The sequence below is a fragment of the Ictalurus punctatus genome, chromosome 6 (assembly GCF_001660625.3).
Source record: "Ictalurus punctatus breed USDA103 chromosome 6, Coco_2.0, whole genome shotgun sequence".
NCBI classification, from domain to species: domain Eukaryota; kingdom Metazoa; phylum Chordata; class Actinopteri; order Siluriformes; family Ictaluridae; genus Ictalurus; species Ictalurus punctatus.
In genome coordinates, this window is record NC_030421.2 from 21,065,537 (window position 1) to 21,088,363 (window position 22,827).

Genomic DNA, 22,827 nt, shown 5'->3' on the forward strand with positions numbered 1-22,827 from the left:
GGGCTTCAGGGGTCAAAAGTTTATGAAACTTGCAAAGCTTCTTTGGAAGTCACATTTATCTCTCACCTACCATCTCCTCGCCCTCTGACAGGACTATTTACAATCCAGCAGCACAAAGACACTACCAACACTCTCCATTTAGACCATACAATTACAGAACTGCTCCTATTTCTCAAAACATTATGTCTGTACAAGGTACTTTGACTCAGTACTTGTCTGAGTGTCTGGTCTGATTGGCCCATTAAATGTGTAGGATATTCATTAAACGAATTGTCAAAGAGACTTCAAGTAACTGATACTCTGGTTTTGCTAAGACATTGTCTGCTTTTATGAATAGTAGTTAAATGTTGGAGTTGACATATCATTTCAACAGCTCACTCATTCAGTCAGCATAACTGTAAAATGGCCTTGGCAGAGATTTTCTCACAAAGTTGACTTTCTTAAGTGGAGTCTCTCTCGTGCTTGCCTCCTCCATGTATTTAAAAATTCTTCAACTGTGCTGCTCAATACACTGCCCCAGAACATGTAAACATCACATCATTTTTTCCCCATGACCCTAACATATAGTCAGCGATTTACGAATGAAAGAGACAAAAGAGAGAGAATAAAGGGTCACTCAGGTGGGTGACAATGTCGAGTTCTAAGAGCGTTTAGTCATATGTCTTGTCCCAGACCCATCGCTTTCCCCTTTGATGAAAGCATGTCCATGTGCACCTTCCTTTCCATCAGCTGAAGACGTCTTTCATGTTCCCCTAAAGCCACAACAGAAGACTGCCTTTGAGGTGTTGCATAGCCTGTTATCCAAGTGAAGAATGACAGGGGGAAATTAACACTGATAGATTTGAGACACATTTCAGTCTTTTTTTTTTTTTCTCGAGAGGTCGATTTCAAGTCTCATTTCAAGCTACATGTAAAAAAAAAAGGAGAGGTCTCATAATTCTGGGTGATTTATATCCACAAGGTGAATTCAGAAAAACAGTCTCGCCGCTTTCCAAAATTGACCTCCACTGGGAGAGCTGACCTGCATAAAAATAGTCTCGCGGCTCTAATTTACAGCCTGTATAGAATAACATTTTTTCATTTTACCATCTAAAATAATGTTCAAACTGCACATAGCCAAAGACAACTTACTGATGACTGTACCAGGTATAAATAGAGACAGGCAAGAAGAACAGGCAAATGGTGTATTTAAAGTGAAGTATACTCAGAAAATATTCATTCTTGTTTTGAATCAGTATGGGCAAAGTGAACTCAATTATACCAGTACAATAAAAAGAATGAAAGGCTTGTACTGGAAATTTGAATTCTGTGCCAGTGGAGTGAACACAGCCTGTTCCCCATATCTTCATCAATATCTCTCTGTCCAAACTAAAGAGGCAATCACACACTACATGCTAGTACTGCATAGTTCTCTGTGGTCAGTACTAACAAGACATTCATTACAGATCTTTATAATCAAATGAAATTTTCCACTGAACCTTTAATTGTTGAAGGGATTAACAACTGAAACTCTTCAGCCATACTTATCTGGAGCAAACTGACCTTCAGTATACTATGTTTTCAATAAACTCATTGCATCTACCATTTTAAAGAAGGTATAAAAAACTATTTTGGATTTTTACTGACTGTAAAACCATTAGGTCAAAATGTAAAAAGCAGAAATGTTATGATAAATGTTTGTGACCATGGGCACATATTACTTTACTCCTTAAATTGATGAAAGCAGACAGAGAAATAATCAGCAAAGGCAAGGATACACATCTTGAAATAATGTTTGAATCTTTTTTATTATTAGAAGACATATGTGAGATTGTTAGCATTCTTATGGGGAAAACCCAAGATCTCATTTGATGTTTTTTTTATTTGCATTTTTTTTTTTTTTTTTTAAATATTCTTCTTCATTGGTTGGGCACACATTTCTGTATGTTAAACATGGTTATCCATTAGAAATATACATAAACCCTGTCCATTTTCATTGGGGTTCATACATATTTATGATGTTTTCCTCTTTGGAATCTTTTGAGAACCTCAAGACACTGAACTAAGCAACCATTAAACCAGGACCAGGCAACACTAAAATCCTTACAGAGCCCAGTAGCTATCACACCCAAAATGAAATGCCTATCATACACAGAACTTACAGTCCTTCCAGTTAAATCAGCTGATACTCAGGAACTCTAAATTGATCTTTCCTAGGCTCAAGTAATAGGAAATGAATAGATTTAAGGATGAACTTTTCATCCAGTAAACATACACTCATCAGTGAGTGTGACTATTGTAGTTACTGAAGAAAATTCCATCTACAGATGAATAAGAGGTATTATTATGATCATTATTATGTTTATCTGATGCCCATGTACTGTCCAGAAGAAGCACAATGTCTCACAGTGTCCTCATACTCCCATTTTAGAAAGCACATTGGGTTAAATATGCAGTGGGCACTAGTAGGCCTTTGTACTGTAGACCACAAAGCAGATGACATCAGAATCCAGTATCTTAGTAAGTGTGGCGGCTCGGGACGAAGAGTCAATCATGCTGGCATGAGATCATTTACTCATCCTGATTCATCCGAGGATCAAGCCTTGATTACTAGGGCTCTGACTTCAGCAGTATTTTTATGTTCTGCATCAGCCACCAGGGTCTGCAAGTCCATATATAAAAACATGCTTTGGTTTACAAAACATGTTTTTGGTGTATGTCTGACCTCATTCTTATTCATATTTATATTCATATAACAGATATAGTTAAAATTTAGCATAGTATACAAAAATACTCTAAAAGAATCTTTGTTAAATATAGGTGTGCAACAATTATTGGCACCCTTTTAGTTCATACTTTGTTCTACCTCCCTTTGTCAAGATAACAGCTTAGAGTCTTCTCCTATAATGCTTGATGAGGTTGGAGAATACATGACAAAGGGATCCGAAACCATTCGTCCATACAGAATCTCTCCACATCCTTCAAATTTCGAGGTCCACGCTGGTGGACTCTCCTCTTCAGTTCACCCAACAGGTTTTCTATGGGTTTCAAGTCAGGGGACTGGGATGGCCATGGCAGGACCTTGATTTTGTGGTCAGTAAACCATTTTTGTGTTGATAGTGATGTATGTTTTTGATCATTGTCCTGCTGGAAGATCCAACCACGGCCCATTTTAAGCTTTCTGCCAGAGGCGGTCAGGTTTTCATTTAATATCTGTTGATATTTGATAGAGTCCATGAAGCCATGAATCCTAACAAAATGTCCAGGTCCTCTGGCAGAAAAACAGCCCCAAAATATTAAAGAGCCACCACCATATTTAACTGTTGCATGAGGTACTTTTCCATATGGTTACCTCTCGGTGTGCTAAAACTACCTCTGGTGTTTATTGCCAAAAAGCTCTATTTTGGTTTCATCTGACCACAGAACACAACTTATTTGAAGTTCCAGTAGTGTCTGGCAAACTGAAGATGCTTGAGTTTGTTTTTGGATGAGAGTAGAGGCTTTTTTCTTGAAACCCTTCCAATGTAGGTGATGTAGGTGACTTCGGATTGTAGTTTTGGAGACTTTCTGGCCACAAGATGCAACTAACTTCTGCAATTCTCCAGCTGGTATCCTTGGAGATGTTTAGCCACTCAAACCATCCTCTTCACAGTGCATTGAGACAATATAAACACACATCCAATTCCAGGTCAATTCATAACATTTCCAACTGACTGGAACTTCTTCATTATTGCCCTGATTGTGGAAATGGCCATTTTCAAGGCTTGTGCTATTTTCTTATAGCCATTTCTCATTTTGTGAAGCTCAACAACCTTTTGGTGCACATCACAGCTATATACCTTGGTCTTACCCATTGTAATGAATGACTAAACAAATTTGGCCTATGTGTTACCTCATATTTCTACCCATGTGAAACAGGAAGTCATGGTTGAACAATTTCCTGTTCCTAGTCACCCAGGTGTACTAAAAAGATGTAAAATATCTATGGGAATATACTTCAAATATATCTTTCTCATATGAATCATAGGGGAGCCAATAATTGTTGCACACCTATGTTTAACAAATATATATATAACAAAAGATCAAAAGGTTACACAGTAAAGACAAATTTTCAGTCATTAAAAATTTTATATATATATATATATATATATATATATATATATATATATATATATATATATATATATATATATATAGAGAGAGAGAGAGAGAGAGAGAGAGAGAGAGAGTGTGTGTGTTAATGTTTCTATAGTAACTTACATAGGGTCTTGTATGACAGAAGCTCCTCATAGATTTTTAAAATGTGCATAGTTCTTGATATGGAGACGTTTTCTTTGAAAAGGAGTCTCCAGTGTCAGTGTAACAGTCAACGGTAAAGCTGTGACTTTATGTTTACCAGCACAGGAAAGTCTTCAGGATGGAGATCTTTGTGGTTTCTCAGTAACATGACAAGATGCATTTTGTTTATAGTGGTTGTAACAACTGATAGGAACTTGTTTCTCAGATGTTCCACAACAAATAATATAACTATAAACTGGTAAATGATGTGGCATTCTTTAATAAATAAAAAAAAATTGTTAGCATTGACAAATTGCTGTGGTACAAGGGGGATAAAACACTTTGTGATGCACCTCACAGTGATGGGTTAGACAGTGCTCTGCACCACCACCATAAAAACCCCATATATCTTTGGGAAGAATGGTGTTCACTCCTCCAGATACATGTAGAATCTGTGCCTAGGCACAATGAAACAGGTCTCAATGTGGCTCATGGTGTCTCAACACTTTATTAATTAGTTTTTACCCTTAATTTGTTTGTGTATAAGGTACACCTACACATAACAAACACATACAAACATATTGCATGAAGTTGATATGATAGGGGTATACCTTTCATTTAACCTTTCTTTCATTGACATATGTCCCACCATGTTCTCATTGTTCATGTTGGTGTCTGTTGGAGAGAGGACATCTCATGCCTCTCAGCTGATAACATTGGTGTGAACATTGCAAAAGACATCCTCCAGTAACAGAGAGTAGTTGATGGTTTTTACTGCAGGACCTACAGCTTTGCCCTTCCAGTCTATTTCAAACTGCAAATAATAGCAGGACAAATGTAAATAGCGCAAATATACAGAGGCTTGTGTTCACATAACATCTCTTGTTTTTTCCATTAATACACTTTTTAAATGGTCATAATTGGTCGCATGTGTTATGAGGCTTCCTGATAATAGATAAAGATAAAGATAATAGATAAAGCATCAGCGGAAAAACCCTAAGATCTAAGATTCATTAATACTAAGAAGAAATTGCAGATTGTAGTGGCAAGGTAAGCCTGACCACCACGCAGAATGGCAGTTAAATGAAATGAAGTTTATTAAAAAGCTCTGGGTAAATTTCCATTTAATAATGTACTGCAGCAATGACATGATGCCAAAGATGACGTCACTCCTCTTCTACGTATCCAGAAAGCTCCTTGATAAAGGCAGAGTATTCCACTAGTGTGTGGCCTTCTAGTGTAGGCTTAGGCAGTGTAAGAGAAAATGGCTGCAAAATGACATTGACCATCAGAAGGCTGTTAGCAAGTAATGCAAAGCAACAACATGCAAAGCAAAGCAAAGCCACTCACCTGCCTGTGTACCATAACACACTGCTACAGTCAGAACTCTAAAGCAGGGGTTCTTAAAGTTGTTGTTTTTTCTATAAATCAATCCATGGGCCCTCTCAGTAGAGATTTATTTTTAACAGCTGTAAAAACTAAATAAAATAATAATCAGGTCCCTTTGGCTATGTTTCATAAAACCCCAATTCCGAAAAAGATGGGACAGTATGGAAAATGCTGATAAAACAAAGAGGAAGTAATTTGTAAAATGTACTTTGACTTGTATTTAAACAAAAAACATATAAAGACAAAGTATTTGATGTTTTACCTGATCAACTGCATAGTTGTTTTTTTTAAAAGATAAACGTTTCTTTTGAAATTGATGTATGCAACACGTTCCAAAAAAAGTTGGGACAAGGGCAATTTAGTACCAATAGTGATGTGACAAGTTGAAATAAGAAGATGATGTGAAACAGGTGAGGCAATAGTCTAATCATAGTATATAAGGAGCCTCCGAAAAAAGGCCTAGTCCTTCAAGAGCAAGGATGGAGCGAGGCTCACCAATCTACCAACAGATACATCAGCGAATAATCCAACACTTTGAGAACAACATTCCCCAAAGACAACTCGGTAGGATTTTGGGCATTTCACCTTCTACACCTTGCACAATATAATTAAAAGATTCAAGGATTCCGTTCAAATATTGGTGCTTAATGGGCAAGGCCAAAAACTACCTCCGAATGCGCGTGATCTCCGATCCCTCAGACATCACTGTCTTAAAAACCATCATGAGTCTGTAATGGATATCTTGACATGGCTCGGGAATACTTTGGTAAACCTTTGTCAGCAACACCATTCACCGCTGCATCCACAGATGCAAGTTAAGGCTATACTACGGAGAGCAGAAGCCAAACATCAACACTGTCCAGAAGCTCCGCCAACTTCTCTGGGCTTCTCAACTTCTCTGCTTCTCAACCGCCGACTTCTCTGGGCTCGGTCTCATCTGAGATGGACAGTAGCACAGTGGAATCGTGTTTTGTGTTCCGACAAGTCAAAATTTCAAATAGTTTTTGGACAAAACCGCCGTCGTGTTCTCTGGGCCACAGAGGAAAAGGACCATCCAAGCTGTTATCAGCATCAGGTCCAAAAGTCAGTGTCTGTCATGGTATGGGGGTGGGTCACTGCCCTTGGCATGGGTAACTGGCACATCTGTGAGGGAAGCATTAATGCAGAAAGATATGTACACATTTTGGAGCAACATATGCAGCCATCCAGAGCAGGACAATGCCAAAACCGCATTCTGCCCAGATAACAAGCGCATGGTTGCGTAAGCAGAGAGTGCGGGTGTTAGCATGGCCTGCCTACAGTCCTGACCTGTCTCCGATTGAGAATCTGTGACAGATTATGAAGCGCAAAATAAGGCAACAAAGGCCCGGTACAGTTGCACAGCTGAAGAAATGCATGATGAATGAATGGGGGAAAATTCAGCTTGCTAAACTTAAACAACTGGTGTCTTTGGTGTCCAAATGCTTAATAAGTGCTATTAAAAGAAAAAGTGATTTTCCATAGTGGTAACTGTCCCAACTTTTTTGGAGTGTGTTGCAGTCATCAGATTTTAAATGAGTGTATATTTTCAAAAATAAATTCAATTCACAAAGTAAAACATCAAAGAATATGTTTTCCATATAGTACAGGGAGAATTGAATTTTCAAATGACTCTTTTTGTTTGGTTTTTTGCATTTTTCCATACTGTCCCAACTTTTTTGGAATTGGGGTTGTAGATACCAACTTTGAGAAACACTGCTCTAAAGTACCTGTCTTCTTTCTGATCAAAGATACACACAATAATCACAGAAACACAGAATAATCAAAAGCCCCATCTACTGGTGAAAACACCTAAATCCCCCCTTTTTATGAAAGCTGAGGCAGATGGTTCTGCTTAGACCGTTATGCGGCACAGCGCGTTAAATTAAAGGGCTGCAATAAAAAGACTTGACTGGATTTTTCTCAAGGCTGATTTGAATGAGGTGAGGCTTAGAGGTGCCTCTGTGGTAGGTTGAGAGCCAGAGACTGGAACTTTGCCACCTGGCCCTCATTTCCAAACACACTCTCACTTGTGAGTTTGTGAGGCTGTGTCTGCTAATGATGGCAGACAAAGCTTCAAGGGAACACAGTGCATTGGCTCAAAACCTTTTCTAACAAGTCATGTCTAAGAAGTCATTGAAACTTCACTTTCTCCAGTTCCTTCAGCTGTATTAACTGGTGTTAACTCACTTTCATAACAGCATCTGGTGGAAGTGGTATGTAGGCATTCTCTCTCCAGTTGATCCCTGACAGGAAAGCGTGATAGTCCACCTTCCCAGACTCATTCTCAAATCTGAATGTCAACATGAGGACAAGAAATGTGACATCTTTCAGAATAAAGATGTGGAAATAAAACTTACAACAACAAAAAAAAGAAGAAACTACTTACTTGTGCAGAAGGGCTCTCAAAAGGTCATCGTCCAGTGGCAATTGGAAGGCTTTGCAGATGATCCTAGCTTCTTTGGTGGATAAATGCCCACTTCTTTAACATAACAAAGAGAAGAATTGGGGGGAAAAAAGATTGGTAAAGATACCCAGGTTGGTTGTGAGACTAGAGTTGCTTTTCCTGTAACGCCTGGATCAGAAAAATCCAGAGACAGACAATCGTAACTTTTTTACTCATTAGACATTACATTTTTTGTGAATAACTGGGTTTTCCAAAAAGACACATATAAATTAATACATTGTTGTTGCCAGTCATCTATTTGCTACACAGCTCAAGTCTGTGGAAATCATCTGGTTCCAATGCTTCACTTGTACTACTGGAACTAATCACAGCTCCTGATTGTGGAGCCGCGGGGTCTGCAGACTGACGCTGCTCTTCCTCAGGCTTGGTGTTTGGGTTAAACCTCAGTGCCTGGGTGACCACGTCTTTCATGAAATGCACAGACATGCTTATTTCTATATGAAAATATGCATTCGTGCAACACCCTACAACATTTACACACTCTTGTGATTATATCGATTATTTACTCATGATGTGGGGTGAAAAAGTAGAGTTTGTGGTCAAGTTTGAGCGAAGCATGAATTAGAACCGAGTTCATAACAAACTGCGAATTGACCAAGGGCCATGCTCCATCTCCTGGTTGTGGATGTAAAATGCAGAGATGTGTAACATAGCTCCTGTTATACCTGTCTCTGTCCTCGTGTGTGAAAGCTCGCAGCATGTCTGAGAAACTCTCAAACTGTTTCTTCTTCAGGTGCTCCTGAGCGATGGCCAGCATGAGACCCACGTCCAGCTCAGGCTGCTCTCTCACCGAGTAGATACGGCCTAGCATCATAATCTCATGCTCCGACAGCTGACTGTCCATATCTGCCAACAGAGACCTGTAGGGACACACAGGCACTCAGCTGCTCAATCACATGGAGCAGTGTCTGACGAGACATGCATGGAGAATATGCAGTGTTTTCACTTGTGTGGATTAGTGAAAATACGGACACATGCAGTCTGTGAAGTAAGCAGGACTGGACAGGAGAGTGTGAGAGTTTCTTTCTGCTGTTTTGGAAATGTGAATTCCCTGCATACTTGCCTAGGTGCTTTATGTGATCATGTCAGCTAAATGGGAAAAATTATAATGTTCATGTGCTTATTCAATACATATTCTGAGTTTAGCTCCTTACCTGAAAGACTCATAAGGAATGAAGCCAGTGTTGCTTGAGTCACTTAATGCCAGGAAACGTTTGATTTCTTTTTGCTTCTCTTCAGGAATTGACTTTAACTTGCTCAAAATGGTGCCAGCGTTAGCCCTAGGGAACTATACAAGAATAATAACCAAAGCACATCTGTGAATAACAGTAATTAAAGCATATTTTCCATCTGCAAAGTACTATATGAGGGATAAGCCTAACCATAAGATAATACAAGTAAATGATTTAAACTCAGACTGAATATGAATGAGTGTTGAATGTGCATTACCTCTTCTGCATGCTGTTCCATATAGTTGAAAGCATACTCATCAGCATCGACTAACTGGAAAGGCTGGTTGTTTATACTGAGTCTGGCTCCCACGTACAAGTCCTGAGCTTTGTAGTACTCAGACATCTCACTCTTAAAGAGCTCCTGTCCTGGCTTCTTCACACGACTTCTCTCCAAGAATTTACCTCCAATAACTCCTTCAGTATAATATGTGCATATTTGTATCAGTTTATTCTGTAACTGCATTAGGAATTTAACAACTGAAGGGTTTCATTCAAAGTGCAATATATATTTTTCATAAAATTTTTTCAAATGGGTAGCGTTTTCTTTAAATGTATTTAATCGCAGATATGTGTTGGCAGTACAACACATTTTTGTATACAAAAAAAAAGATGAATTGTATTTCAATTTCAAAGTATCTTACAGAAATAAAACCATTGCTGAATTAAATATAGAAATTAATGTACAGTATATACAGAACAGTCAAGAATATCAGTACTGATGGAATACCAATAATAATTTAGGCAAGTCGACTATAAAGATTTGGGATCAATGGTTGTGTTTATATTGTTAAAAAAGTCTGATTGTTAGATCAGACTGCTCTGCATGACCTTACTTCCACTGCTGCCTTCTCAAACAATCCCACAAATGATTAAAGATCCAATAATTGCACAGCCTGTATAAACAGTCTGAAATAGTTTTTGCTGACCAAATTGATATGAAGTTTGTTAAAACCATTGGGTGCGATATGTATTATTGCAGGGCACACACTGGCTTAGTGGTTAGCATGTTCACCTCACACCTCCAGGGTTGGGGGTTCGATTCCCGCCGCTGCCCTGTGTGTGCGGAGTTTGCATGTTCTCTCTGTGCTGCAGGGGTTTCCTCTGGGTACTCCGGTTTCCTCCCCCAGTCCAAAGACATGTATGGTAGGCTGATTGGCATGTCCAAAGTGTCTGTAGTGTATGAATGGGTGTGTGAATGTGATTGTGCCCTGTGATGGATTGGCACCCGTCCGGGGTCTACCCTGCTGATGCTCCCTGGGATAGGCTCCAGGTTCCCTGCGGCCCAGTAGGATAATCGGCATAGATGAATGTATTATTGCATTATATTTTATTACAATGCTTGCTTGTAATATGATCAGACATAATTAATACATACAGTAAATGTAGTGGCATTGTAAGCATTCATTTACATGGATAAAACAATGTTTTTTTTAACTTAAAAAAAGACTGAACTATTGAGATATTTGAAAAAGCAAATGTGAGAAATGAGTGACAATAAGATGGGGAAGATGGGGACATACCCAAGTTCCTCTGAGTGGGTTCAAACACTGATATAGTGTCATCACTGAGGTAGAAGGAGATGATGAATGTGCGGTCCATGTCAGTAGGGTTGTCTGTCAGCATCTTTCCCACAAATCTCAGTACATGGCTCACCAGGCCCTGCCTGTCAGAAGTAATACAATATAACATTTTGACTTATATTACCAACAACCAATATATATACTAAAGCTGAAATAGAATAATCAAATACTAATCTTGTACCAATGCCTAAATGCTTAATGGCAGTACAGACTAGAGACCAGCTTTGTCTTCCATCCATTACTGCACACATCCAGAATGGAAAAGGACAAGTAGAACAGACAGGGAACTTAACCCCAAGTCAGATCATTCAAATGCTCAGGGAGATGTTGGTGTGTTGATTACTTTTAATATTCATGCTGTTAAAAGGTGGAATGAAGTTTTCAGCTTGTCCTGAGGGAACTTACTCCAGAAAGCATGTGGTTACCTGTCTTTTTCCATTAGCTTCCTGAAGTCTTTCTGAGGGGGTTTGGGCAGGAGCCCCTGGCAAGAGCGAATGGAGTCCTCCTCCGATCCAAAGCCAGTGTAAGGAGGGACCTGGACAGCTGCTTTAGCTGGTGGTGGGGCCTTATACTCCACAGGAGTGAAGTCCTCTAAAAGGAACACACACACACACACACACTCAAACACACATGATGTGCTAATACAGAGTGCACTTCCGCTCATGGTGGCCTCTCTAAATTACTCATCTGCAGTCTGAGCAGTCTCAGAAGGATGGAAATCGGTTTTCATTTTCACCCATACATCATTAGATTAATGGAAAACACCATCAGTAAAAGAAAACTAAAAGGTGTAATGGAGACAAGCAAAATTTCTTTTCATCACAATTGAACACCACTGACATCTGAACTCAACACTGACATCATGTGGTCACACTCACATAAAACACACTTGACCAGATGTAGTCAGTTCCCAAACACAGGCTGAGCCTTGAACAATCCTAGTTTTAATTTACACTTGAACTGTTACTGATTAGGTTTTGGATGTTTTCCACAGCACTGTGACTTGAACTTACCAATGCCGTATTTGGAACGATAATACTCTTTGGTGAAGTTATCGCAGTCACAAATCATCACTCTCCGGCCCCAGACGTTAATGACCCCTCCTATGGTCAGGTCACAATCTTTGTAGAACTCCTCATGTATAGCACCAGTCTGAAACCATACACATATACAATTAACAGTTTAATCTAAGTTTAATCTGCCATTTCTAAATTTACAGCTAGCTAACGAATAAACATGCTATGATGGTACTTGAGAAATGAGAGCATTAAGAACTAAAACCATGATAGATGTAATCTAAGTGTATTTAGAATAGTTTACACACTAGTGACATTTTTTATGACTCATTTATAACTTACTTTGAGACTGTCCAAAATGTAGCGACCCCCATGTCCCACTGGCCCAAATACGTTGAGGACAGTACGGTCTGTTATTTCTCCAGGCAGGCGTTTGGGAGTAGGAGCATGCTGTTCAGGAGAAGCAAGTGAAAATAACTGCAGTCCATTTTCGAAATATTGGCTGAAGTTGTCAGATAATTAAAATATATAGTAAAAAGGCTATTATTTTCACACCAGGGGGATTTGCACAAACCTTTCCGTTGACATTTAGAGCAATAGAAAAGTAGTACAATTTCAGACTTCCAGACAGCATGACAAGATAAGTTAAGGACAAACTGATACTAATATAATAACGCCCCATCCAACGTTTCCGTGTCCAACGTTTTTTTTTTTTCTTTTCAAAATGGATTTCCAGAGCAGAGAGAGAGAGAGAGAAAAAATGCTTTGGGGAGTCTGATGCTGTGTCAGCCTTGTCAGTCAAGATGAGTGCAAGGCATAGGTGATGGATAAGCTCATCCAAGCAGAAGACGAGACAAAGAGAGGAGAGGTGGCTGGAGTGCTTTGTCTTGCTTTTTGTTCCAGTAATGATGGAAGTTACAGCACAGTGGCGTGTATGTCTGTAGTCTAATAACGGAAATAACAGAGGCTTGTATGCCAATAGTGCATTGTTCTCTTCCAGTAATGATGGAATTTAGATGAGTGTGTCAGCACATAAGTCACGGTGCTCCAACAGTTCCATCACTATTGGACTAGAACAGTAGACTACTGGCAACAAGCAGCCCTGTGTCTGTGCAGGATTTTAAGCTTTTCGTTGAACAGAAAAAAGTCGATGGTACAACAGTGTCTCTGCTAATACCCCTTCTGTAAAAATGTTCACCTCAATATAAGTGGTAGCATTTCATAATGGTTAAAAAAAGCAACACTTCTCGTGTGATACAGGAGGTACCGAACATGGCTGCGAATACATGCAAAAAAATTTTCACTACTAAATCATAACATATGAGATCTGGCCACACACCTTTGGAAGCTTGCTCCTGTGTAAAAATGTAGGAGTAGTATCTCTGCCAGAGTTTGCATATCTGACTTCTAGTATTTCTATGGTGTCATCTGCCAAGAAGTAGTGCAGGATCAGTTCTCTGGGGTCTCCAAACATGCTTTGGGTATCATCCCAGTAGCAATAAAAACGCAGAACTTTGCGGTCATGGTCGAGGAACTGCTTTAAGGTATCCTGCCGCTCATACGGGCGCAGTGGCTTCATGCTGTCCTCCAGCTGTGAAAGTAAAGGACACTGTCTTAGTACACACTACTGATATTCCATTTCAAGAAGCGACCAGATTAGAGACAGCTACATGCTTACCTCCTGACGAAGTTTTGTATAAGGGTCTGTCGGTGTTGCACCAAGGACGTTGAGACGCACACCCATTTTCCTCAGGAAGTTGTGTGTGAAAGGATCACAGTCTGTTATCATAAAGGTCCTGGAGTATAAAACCATCTCCTGGTTGATATTAAAATGGTGCAAATTGTAAAACTGGTCATCATCAGGAGGTGGGAGAGGAATGCGATGACGACGGATAAGTGTTCCTGCATGGAAAGAGGACAGCTTAATTACAAGTGGATTACTCAGAATTGTCAATGATTTGTCATTTGAAGGAGTTACCTTGTGGAATGCCACTGTTTTTTAGCTCTGGCTCCACAACCTGTATGGTGTCGTCTTCCAAGAAGAAATAAATCTTACATTGTCGAATCCTATAAGTTTCCTCTCTGCTCTGAGTAACAGCTTCTTGGAAATATGCATTGAAGCAAAGAGCCTAAAGCAACGGGAGGATGTCTGAATAGTATTTGCATATATTGCTACACTTTTTTTTGGTAAAATGATAAAACTGGTTTTCTTTTATTTTCAAACCTGCTTGTCAAATGCTACCCAGGACGGGGCCTCACTGCCGTCTCCTTTGGGAAACATTGAGTATTTAGGTCGTGCTCTTTGGCCCAAGAGCAGTTCTCCTCCAATGCCAGGCTTCTCTGCTCCCACCATCAATGGCATGCCATTGAAGTAATCAAAATGCTGAGACTTGTGAAACTTTTCTTTTCCCAGCTAAAGAAGAGATCAGGTTATTGAAAGACTTTTCAGCAGGGTTTTAATACAATACAATTTGCAACAGGTTAGAGTGGGCTAAACACACCTTTGTAATTTTAACAGTAAGAACGGTTTTGTGCACAGGGGTATTGTCAGGCTGGAACAGGACTGGACCCCTTAGTTCCACTGAAGGGAAACTGTAATGCTACAGCAACAAAGACATCCTATACAACTGTGTATACTTCCAACTTTGTGGCAACAGTTCGGAGAAGAAATACACATAGGTATATTGGTCAGGTGTCCACAAACCTTTGGCCATATAGTGTGTATAATTATGACACACAGTACTGTGCAAAAATCCTATGAGGCACCATAAATGTTCTCATACAGTTTTATTGTATTAGATGTTTACGTTATGACTTATGCATTATTGGGGCAGAATAAAACAACAACATTTCAGATTTCCATACATGACTTTTCCAACTTAAGTTAAATGTTACAAACAATGTTTGTATATGGTTTATACATGGTAAATGGCGCACTTATATAGATTTTATAAAAAGCGCTTTACACTGTGTCTCATTCACCCACACACACACACACACACACTCACACACCAATGGTAGCAGAGCTGCCATGCAAGGTGCTAACTTGACATCGGGAGCAACTTGGGTCAGTGTCTTGCCCAAGGACACTTCGGCATGTGGAGTCATGTGTGCCGGGAATCGAACCCCAACCCTACGATTAGTGGACAACCTGATCTACCGCCTGATCCACAGCCGCCCATGTATATAATTTAAGAAAGTAACATATTACGTAATAGGCCACTTATGAAACTCTATGAAGTGTTGTTATGCTCTCCATTGTATTTCTGTTTGCTCTATGTGCCATCCGTGTCTAGTATGTTGGTAGTAGGATTGGTGTATTTTGTCTCCGCCCCTTCTCTAGGCCTTGCCCACTTTATGCGTCACGTTCCGGTTTGCCACTGGATGATCACCACGCCTGCTCCGGCCTAGTGCGATAGGATTGTTTGGCTGCACGTTTCCGGAGGTGTACTTAAGCCTCGTGAGTCTCCATCCCGTGGCAGATCATTGCAGTTACTTTGTATATGTTGATTTTGCGTGTGTATGTCCTCCTGCCGGTTATTAACTTTGTTTATATGCTCTGCCCCTTCGAGTGGTACACTTGTATATATATTATTTTTGCTAACTCACACACTAATAGTCACCTTTGGAAATAGTGCACTGGCATTAGTGGTTAGTAGGAAGTCGGCGTATGTTGATTGTTTTTTCTCCTGGTTTTGGGTTAGCTTGGGAGTGAGGAAAGAAAGTGTTTTTTGTTTTCTTGTAGGATAGTTAGTTTCTAGAGGGAAATTTTGTTTATTATTTTGGCCTGGTCGGCTTCTGATATATATATATATATATATATATATATATATATATATATATATATATATATATATATATATATATAAGTAGATAGATAGATAGATAGATAGATAGATAGATAGATAGATAGATAGATAGATAAGGTGAGAATAAAAAAGACATATAACATTCCCCTTGTAAAATCCAACCAATACTAGCAATACAGACCCGCTGGCTAAAATAATAGGAGAGTTAAACCCGTCGTGATTTGAGGTACAGCTTATTGTAATTAATTTTCATTTAAAATGTAAACAGATGTTGTGTTTAAACTCACATTTTTGTTGAGCGAATGTCCAGGGAACACCGGTAAAGCCATTTTAAATGGGATGATAAAAGTCCGCAGAAAACTGCTGAACACTAGCGGTTTGTTAACTACTCACGTTCCTATAGCGACGCTAAGTTTGCAACTTCAGTTGCTAGGAGACACAGGTCACGTGCTCACGGACCTTCATCAGCTCTGTCTGTGTAGCGTACACTTTTATTCAGTCGGTATATGTAGGCTATTTTATGCAGGGACTATGCACATTATTTACATACAGCACATTGTCGTCATTATTATTATTATTATTATTATTATTATTATTATTATTATTATATTTTTGCGGTATTTGATTCTTTCTTTCCAATCCAAACCCTTCTCATTGCAACATGAGAGAGATGTATAGTAATCATAGGTAGGAATTTATTTATTGTCTGAGATTTCCTCAAAGTGCATACAGTGGAAATTAAGTTTGCACACCCCTGTTAAAATGGCAGGTTTTTGTAATGTAAAAAATTAAATCAAGATCAATCATATCAGGTCTTATTTTTTTCTAACGTTAATACGATATAGCAACCATAGGCAGATTTGCCGTAGGCAAAATGTAGAAATGTGGCCCTCATTTCAGTGTTTTAACATCGATGTTTAAATTGTCAACACATGTTATTTAGCATTAATAGTAATAATCAGGGGTGGACAGGGACTAAAAAGTGGCCCTGAACTTTCTGTCCCTGAGTGGACCACCACACCCGGCCCACATACACTCATAAATTAAGCATTCTGGTGGCATTGTAGTGTGTGGATTTTTAGAAAAACATTATTAATTAGCGAAAAGTAAAAACAAAACTTTCTTAATCATAAGTTTATGCAGAGTTTTGGGGGCCCTTGGTAGCTCGAAGGCAATTGCTGATCTTTGCCTAATGGTAAGTCTGCCCCTGATAGCAACCAACAAAAATCTGTTTGCACAAGTGTGAGAGTTGTCAGAGTATATTAATCACAGTCAAACTCATGTTTGAAAGTAATTATTGTACAGCTGTCACCAATTAAGTGATTCTGATTAACCCCAAATAAAGATAAACTGTTTCTGTAAGATTTTCTGGACATCTTCTTGGTTTCATCCGACTGCAGAAGCCATGGCACACAAAGAGCACACAAAGTATACTTGATCAAAAGTATACTTGATCATTGTCAAAAAGGTATCGATCAGGAGAGGAGTACAAAAGAATTTCCAAAACATTAGATGTACCATGGAACACCATGATGGCCATCAAGTGGAGATAATGGGGCACCACAGTGACATCACCAAGAACATGACATCCCTCCAAAATAGACAAAAGGCAAACAGGCTACCAAGAGACCTATTAAAGGATCTGCAGGAATATGTGCCAAATACTGGTCACTCCCTGCATGTAACAACAATCTCTAATATTCTTCACATGTCTGGGCTGTGGGGTAAGTTGGATAGACATAAGCCAATTATCATGAAAACCCCCTAAATTGCCCTAAACCATGTGGCAAAATGGTCTGATGAGACCAAGGTAGAACTTTTTGGCCATGAGATATGTTTGGCATAAAAACAAGACAGCTTATCACCCAAAGAACACAATACCCATGATGAAGCATGGTGGTGGCAATATCATGCTACAGGGCTGCATCTGCAACTGGCACTGAAGCTATAGTCAAGACAGAGGGAAAAATGGATAACTCCAAATACCAATAAATTTTGGCACAAAACCTGCAACACTATGTTAGCTGGAGATGAAGAAAAATGCCACCTTTTAGCACAATAATGACCCAAATCACAAGTCAACGAAGGTATGGCTGCAGAAAAATATTATCAATGTTTTGGAATGGTCCAGTCAGTGCCCAGGACTAAATCCCATCAAAAACCTGTGGACCGTCGTTTGAAGATGACTGTGCCCATGAGATCCCCTCACACTGTTAGATCTAGAGCATTTTTGCAAGGAAAAGTGGAATAAAATCGGCAAATCAATATGTGCTGAGTTGGTAGACTCCTACCTAAAAAGACTGAGTGCTGTATTACAAGCAAAAGGTGCTTTAACAAAGTACCCCCCCAAAACATTTGTTTTTCATTCGAATTTTGTTGGATGCTACATTATATGTAGAGAAAGATTTGACATCATTTATCTTGTTTACATTCATCTTGGTTTTACATCACAAAAACCTGCAATTTTAACAGGGATGTGTAGAATTTTAATATTCACTGGCCGTCCTGTAACGTTGCGTTTGTATAAAACTCTCTCACTTCCTCTATTATTGCTCCATGGTCCAATACAAGCTGATGTAGCCTCACTATTAAATAGAATAACAACTGCTATCTTCTTCATATTCTGGCCACAGAACATTTCCATGCCCATGTTCTCAACATAAAAAATAAAAACTGAACAATACATTATTTCTTTACAAAAATGGAAAAAGCATTGGTAGTTATATCATCTTCATGGAAAGAAAATTAACATTTTTCTGTGGACTTCACTTACCAAATTCGGTAATGCAGATCCTGTATCACAATATTGCTGTATGGTAAAGTGCATTCTTTTTATTTTTATTAAACCATTCCAAAATATTATGCCAGACATTTGGTAGTTTTAGTATGCACCCAAAATGCAGTGTTTTGATGAATAATTAGAAATGTGCAAAGCTCTCATGAGGGTGGCCTACAATTATGTTAAATGTGGGAAAGAGGACTGTAGGAGCTTTAAATGACTTCATTCAAGTACATATGCACAACTCCTAAAAAGGCCAGGCAGTGAATAGGTTTTCTTAAAATGCTCAAAAAGATCCAGATGAATGGTGTGGTGCCATATGGAAACAACATGCAATTGATGAAGTTATGGTATTCATAAACAAGGAACAAATAAATCTTCAGCATTAGTAGATTTATGTTACTACACATATGATTCAAACTTCAAACACTGACAGAATCAGCACATTGTTACAACCCGCTAGCTTTGGGATGGGAAGTTTTTTTTTTGTGTGTGTGCTGTGCCATATTTTGTGTGCAGGTCCGAACTCCCGCCCAGAGTTTCCAGCCTGCCCTAACCAGCCTTGCACCAGCCTCCCAGGATGACATCACTGAGCGGTGGCCATATCTGAAGAGGAAGAAGAGTGAGGATGGTGTGGGATGTTGGAGGTGGATATGTGTGATTTGTTGCTAGAAGATTGTTTGTCCTTTCTATATTCACAATTCTATATTCTGAATGCTGCTCTGGGTTTTGACTCTTGCCTGGAGGTTGACTGTGATTTTGGTTGTTCCTGTATCTGGCTGTGTATACTCTTCACCAGTGTATACACATTGACTTGGTTCACTGGCAGTAGGGGTGTGGCTGCCATTTCTTTTGGGAGAGGGTCCTTTTGTCTCTGTTTTTGGCTTAGGGAGTTAGGGAAGTATTTGTATTCTTTTTAGGTAAGCTAGCTACCTAACAATAGAATCCTTTTGTTTACTATTTTGGCTTTGGCCCACCCTGAAGTTATGCCTGGTTTGGTTTTTGAGAATTGTAGAATTTTGTAGAATTAGAATAATTGTAGAATTATGTATATAATTCTGTGTTTTACAATACACCACAATTTTGTTTTGAACAACCTTGTTGTGGTATTATTCCTGGCTCCCTCATTTTTAAAGGTCAAATTTCATTGAATCCCAAGCTGGTTACTCTGTGCGACCTAACCTAGACTGGGTCGTAACAACATAGTGTTTTTGAATAAAATACATCAAGAAACAAACAAAAAGATACACTGCACTGTCCCAAAAGCAGTATAAATATGCAAGCAATTCATTATTTCAGTACAGTTCAACTCAGGCCTGCTCCATGACATGTGAGACACAAACAGCCCTGGATCAGTGTTCATTTTTCTACAACACTACCAATCAAATTTGGCATAAAAATGGCTCATACCATAGCAGTCCTATTATTTACAAGATATCACTGCTGTGCAGCTTCTTCTTTCTTAGACATGCAGATAGCTGAGAAGCCAAACTATATTTCCCAACTCTACCCCAAACCAACCGATACTGCAAAATTTATTAGGTTCACGTCTCTGTAATACAGCAATAAAATAAAAATACATCAAAGAATATCTCTGGGTAAGGAGTGTCCATTTGTATAGGAGGTCCGGCTGTGACTTATGATGCTAGACCCAGCAGAAATCCTCCAAGAAATCCGGTTGAAACAACTACATTCCTCTTCACAAATTCTGTAGACTGCAAAACAATAATATAAGCATATAAGCTTTTCTGCAGCCAGTGTTACAAAAAAAATTAACAACAACAAAAAAAAACATCAACGGAGCATTTGAAAATTCCAATATTATGTTCTACCTGCTAAATGTGAGATTAAAAACATAATGGTACTTCTTGGGTCTCACCTTTCTGTTTATAATACAATCATACACAAACATTTGAAGCAACAATTTCATTCATTATATAACCACTTTCTGTGACCATGACCCCACTAAGATTTTTTGTACCTGTTCTAGATCAACATTAGGTCTTTTGCATTGCATAAGTAAAAGTGTATTCTTTTATAAACATAAATAAGATAAAATATACCTATTTCAAAATTTCATGATTATACTGAGTATTCTAAACGTTTTCATGCATTCTAAATATTACCAGAAGATATTACATTTCATTATAATATTTTTTTAAACATTTTATTTTGTTTTCTCACGTTACATTATTTGTTTCTACTATAGAAGTAGTGTTAGGTCCTAAGCAATTTTTAGAGTTCTTCTCAACTGTGAATCTACCTCTTCGATAAATGAATTCAGCTCTGGTGCTGCTTTGTTGGCCTTCTTCTTCAGATGCTTTTTTGCTTTATTAACATCCTTCTTTACTTTCTTCCAGTCCACCTGCACATACCCGCTGTGATTGGCAATCTGAAAATGATAATCACGTTTCTTTATCAGCGGTTATTGCAGCATATCTACGTATAAAGTTTACATTTTACCATGAAGAAAACAGTATTTGAAACGTGTGAAGTTGGGCTCACTTGTAACAAAAGAAATCCTCCGCCCACTGCAGTTGCGGCAATTTTCCCAACCTTCTGGAAGAGATAACCAGCACACCTAGGATCCAGACAAAATACCTTTAAGTTTGTTTCTGTTAATATTTTGGCAGTTATTGTGCTCTCATACAAACACAGCAGCATACTGTTACAAGTGCTCTCTTTCTATGTTTTCGTATAATGAATCACTTGAACGGCAGGCATACTCATGTTCTTCTACTTGATCATGAAAGAAATTATATGAGGAAGCATTTGAAGGTGCATGATTTCTATGTTTACCATCCTGTTACGCCACCCATCATGATCTGTGTGGCTACTGAATACTTCTCAGCGATGGGTCCGGTGTTGCTCCCGAAAACTCGACTCCACCACTGATGTCGTCGTGCATATTCAGTGATGTCCACCACCTCATACAGCTCATCTTCGCTCTCCGCCTCTGTGTACGGATTAAATAAGAACGTTTCAGACATCCACCGTTGGATTCGCTGTTTAGTTTTAAGCATCAAGGAATCAGTAGTGCTTCATGTTTGGAAGTGTATGGGTTTCTCCAGATGACAAAATGTGTGGAATAACAGACAAAGATTAGAAAACTTTTAAACATTTTCCCTAATTGTTTGATGGAAGCCTCATCTTACAACCCTAACATGACTACTCCTCTTCACATAAGGCGGCGTGACAATGAAGTAAAAACAAATCTAACCATTTATCATAACACCTTTTCCCATCTTAGACATGTTTTTGCAAGTAAAACCATCACTATCAACACTATTACACTTCAAACTAAATCCGTCATATTGTCTGGTGCCCTCGAATAGCAGACAATATGAAACTCTTATTGCAAATAAACTGAAGACCAACATTCTAATGTGTACATCATCTATACTCTATCTAACTTTGGTGATCAGCAGATAATCATGGCAAAGATAACCAGAATGCATACGATAAAAATAAAACAATGCTATTAAATTTACACTCGGGGCTATCTATTCTACATTACAACACGAAATGCTTGTAAAAACAAAGAAAGAAAGAAAGAAAGAAATAAGAAAGAAATGAAGCTAACCCCTGAGATAATACGCCGACTACAACAACTATTTTCTCTATATTCCCAGACACCGACACTGACGAGAACCGGTCAAGCGGATCAATCAAGGAACACTTCGTTTCAAGATTTAGTGGTACCATTTGTAATTTACCTTCTGCACGATCCGCCATTTCATACAGCTACAGCGCTGTTGACAACCGTTGCGTCTCCCAAGGCGCATGCGCAGTGCGCGACCGAATCGCGGAAGTGATTCCTTCCCATAATGCCCAGTTTCTGAGCTGGAGCAAAGAAAGTGGCGATGTTGATTGGAACTGGTTGTGAATCATAACATTACAAAACCAACATTTGAATCATGTTAATGCATACGATTTACAGCATAATTCGTAATCTCGTTATTTATCCTCCAACTGTATATAGTATATCGTTTACAGCTACCTTTATTTGGATTAGTAAAAAGCAAAAGCCATGTGTGTGTGTGTGTGTATATATATATATATATATATATATATATATATATATATATATATATATATATATATATATATATAATGAGAGCACAGTCGTGTACAGAAAAAAAATAGATGGAGTATGTTGCAGGTTCTGCATTGATCTAGGACGTTAAAGAAATGTATATAGATATGCATAGCATGAAATTAGATGGTATCATGAAAAGAACTGGACAACTGAAGGATGGTACAACATGCCAGTTTAAACA

General features: G+C 38.7%; 2 protein-coding genes across 4 annotated transcripts; both read right to left on the bottom strand.

Moving 5' to 3' along the window:
• Window positions 1–4,746: 4,746 nt before the first annotated feature.
• On the bottom strand, window positions 4,747–16,185 carry efhc2 (EF-hand domain (C-terminal) containing 2). Of its 3 annotated transcripts, none has more exons than XM_017470815.3 (15): window positions 16,056–16,184; window positions 14,184–14,372; window positions 13,938–14,088; window positions 13,638–13,861; window positions 13,299–13,550; window positions 12,302–12,409; window positions 11,957–12,095; window positions 11,369–11,534; window positions 10,884–11,026; window positions 9,581–9,777; window positions 9,286–9,419; window positions 8,797–8,991; window positions 8,054–8,146; window positions 7,855–7,957; window positions 4,747–5,071 (listed from the first exon to the last, which is right to left on the bottom strand). In XM_017470815.3, exons 1-15 carry the CDS (start codon window positions 16,095–16,097, stop codon window positions 4,961–4,963), a joined length of 2,247 nt encoding a protein of 748 aa, XP_017326304.1. In that variant the 5' UTR covers window positions 16,098–16,184; the 3' UTR covers window positions 4,747–4,960. The 3 variants fall into 3 exon arrangements, with proteins under 3 accessions (XP_017326304.1, XP_017326305.1, XP_017326306.1); XM_017470816.3 differs by having other exon boundaries at window positions 4,934–5,525; window positions 16,056–16,185; XM_017470817.3 differs by lacking the exon at window positions 4,747–5,071 and adding an exon at window positions 5,544–6,789 and having other exon boundaries at window positions 16,056–16,185.
• Window positions 16,186–19,811: 3,626 nt separating this feature from the next.
• Window positions 19,812–22,382, bottom strand: fundc1 (FUN14 domain containing 1). Its single transcript, XM_017470813.3, has 5 exons — window positions 22,264–22,382; window positions 21,347–21,503; window positions 21,053–21,128; window positions 20,811–20,939; window positions 19,812–20,262 (listed from the first exon to the last, which is right to left on the bottom strand). The coding sequence occupies exons 1-5, from the start codon at window positions 22,280–22,282 to the stop codon at window positions 20,185–20,187; spliced, it is 459 nt and encodes a 152-aa protein (XP_017326302.1). The 5' UTR covers window positions 22,283–22,382; the 3' UTR covers window positions 19,812–20,184.
• Window positions 22,383–22,827: the final 445 nt, after the last annotated feature.

Excerpts from the sequence above, each read along its gene's own strand:
- fundc1 (XM_017470813.3), bottom strand. Across the intron at positions 20,940-21,052 it reads GAGGATTTCTTTTGTTACAA|ATTGCCAATCACAGCGGGTA; the intron begins GTGAGCCCAACT and ends TATCATTTTCAG. Across the intron at positions 20,263-20,810 it reads TGAATTCATTTATCGAAGAG|TCTACAGAATTTGTGAAGAG; the intron begins GTAGATTCACAG and ends ATTGTTTTGCAG.
- efhc2 (XM_017470815.3), bottom strand. The coding sequence starts at position 16,097 with ATGGCTTTACCGGTGTTCCCTGGACATTCGCTCAACAAAAAT. Across the intron at positions 13,551-13,637 it reads ATACAAAACTTCGTCAGGAG|CTGGAGGACAGCATGAAGCC; the intron begins GTAAGCATGTAG and ends TTACTTTCACAG. Across the intron at positions 11,027-11,368 it reads AAGCTAATGGAAAAAGACAG|GCAGGGCCTGGTGAGCCATG; the intron begins GTAACCACATGC and ends TACTTCTGACAG.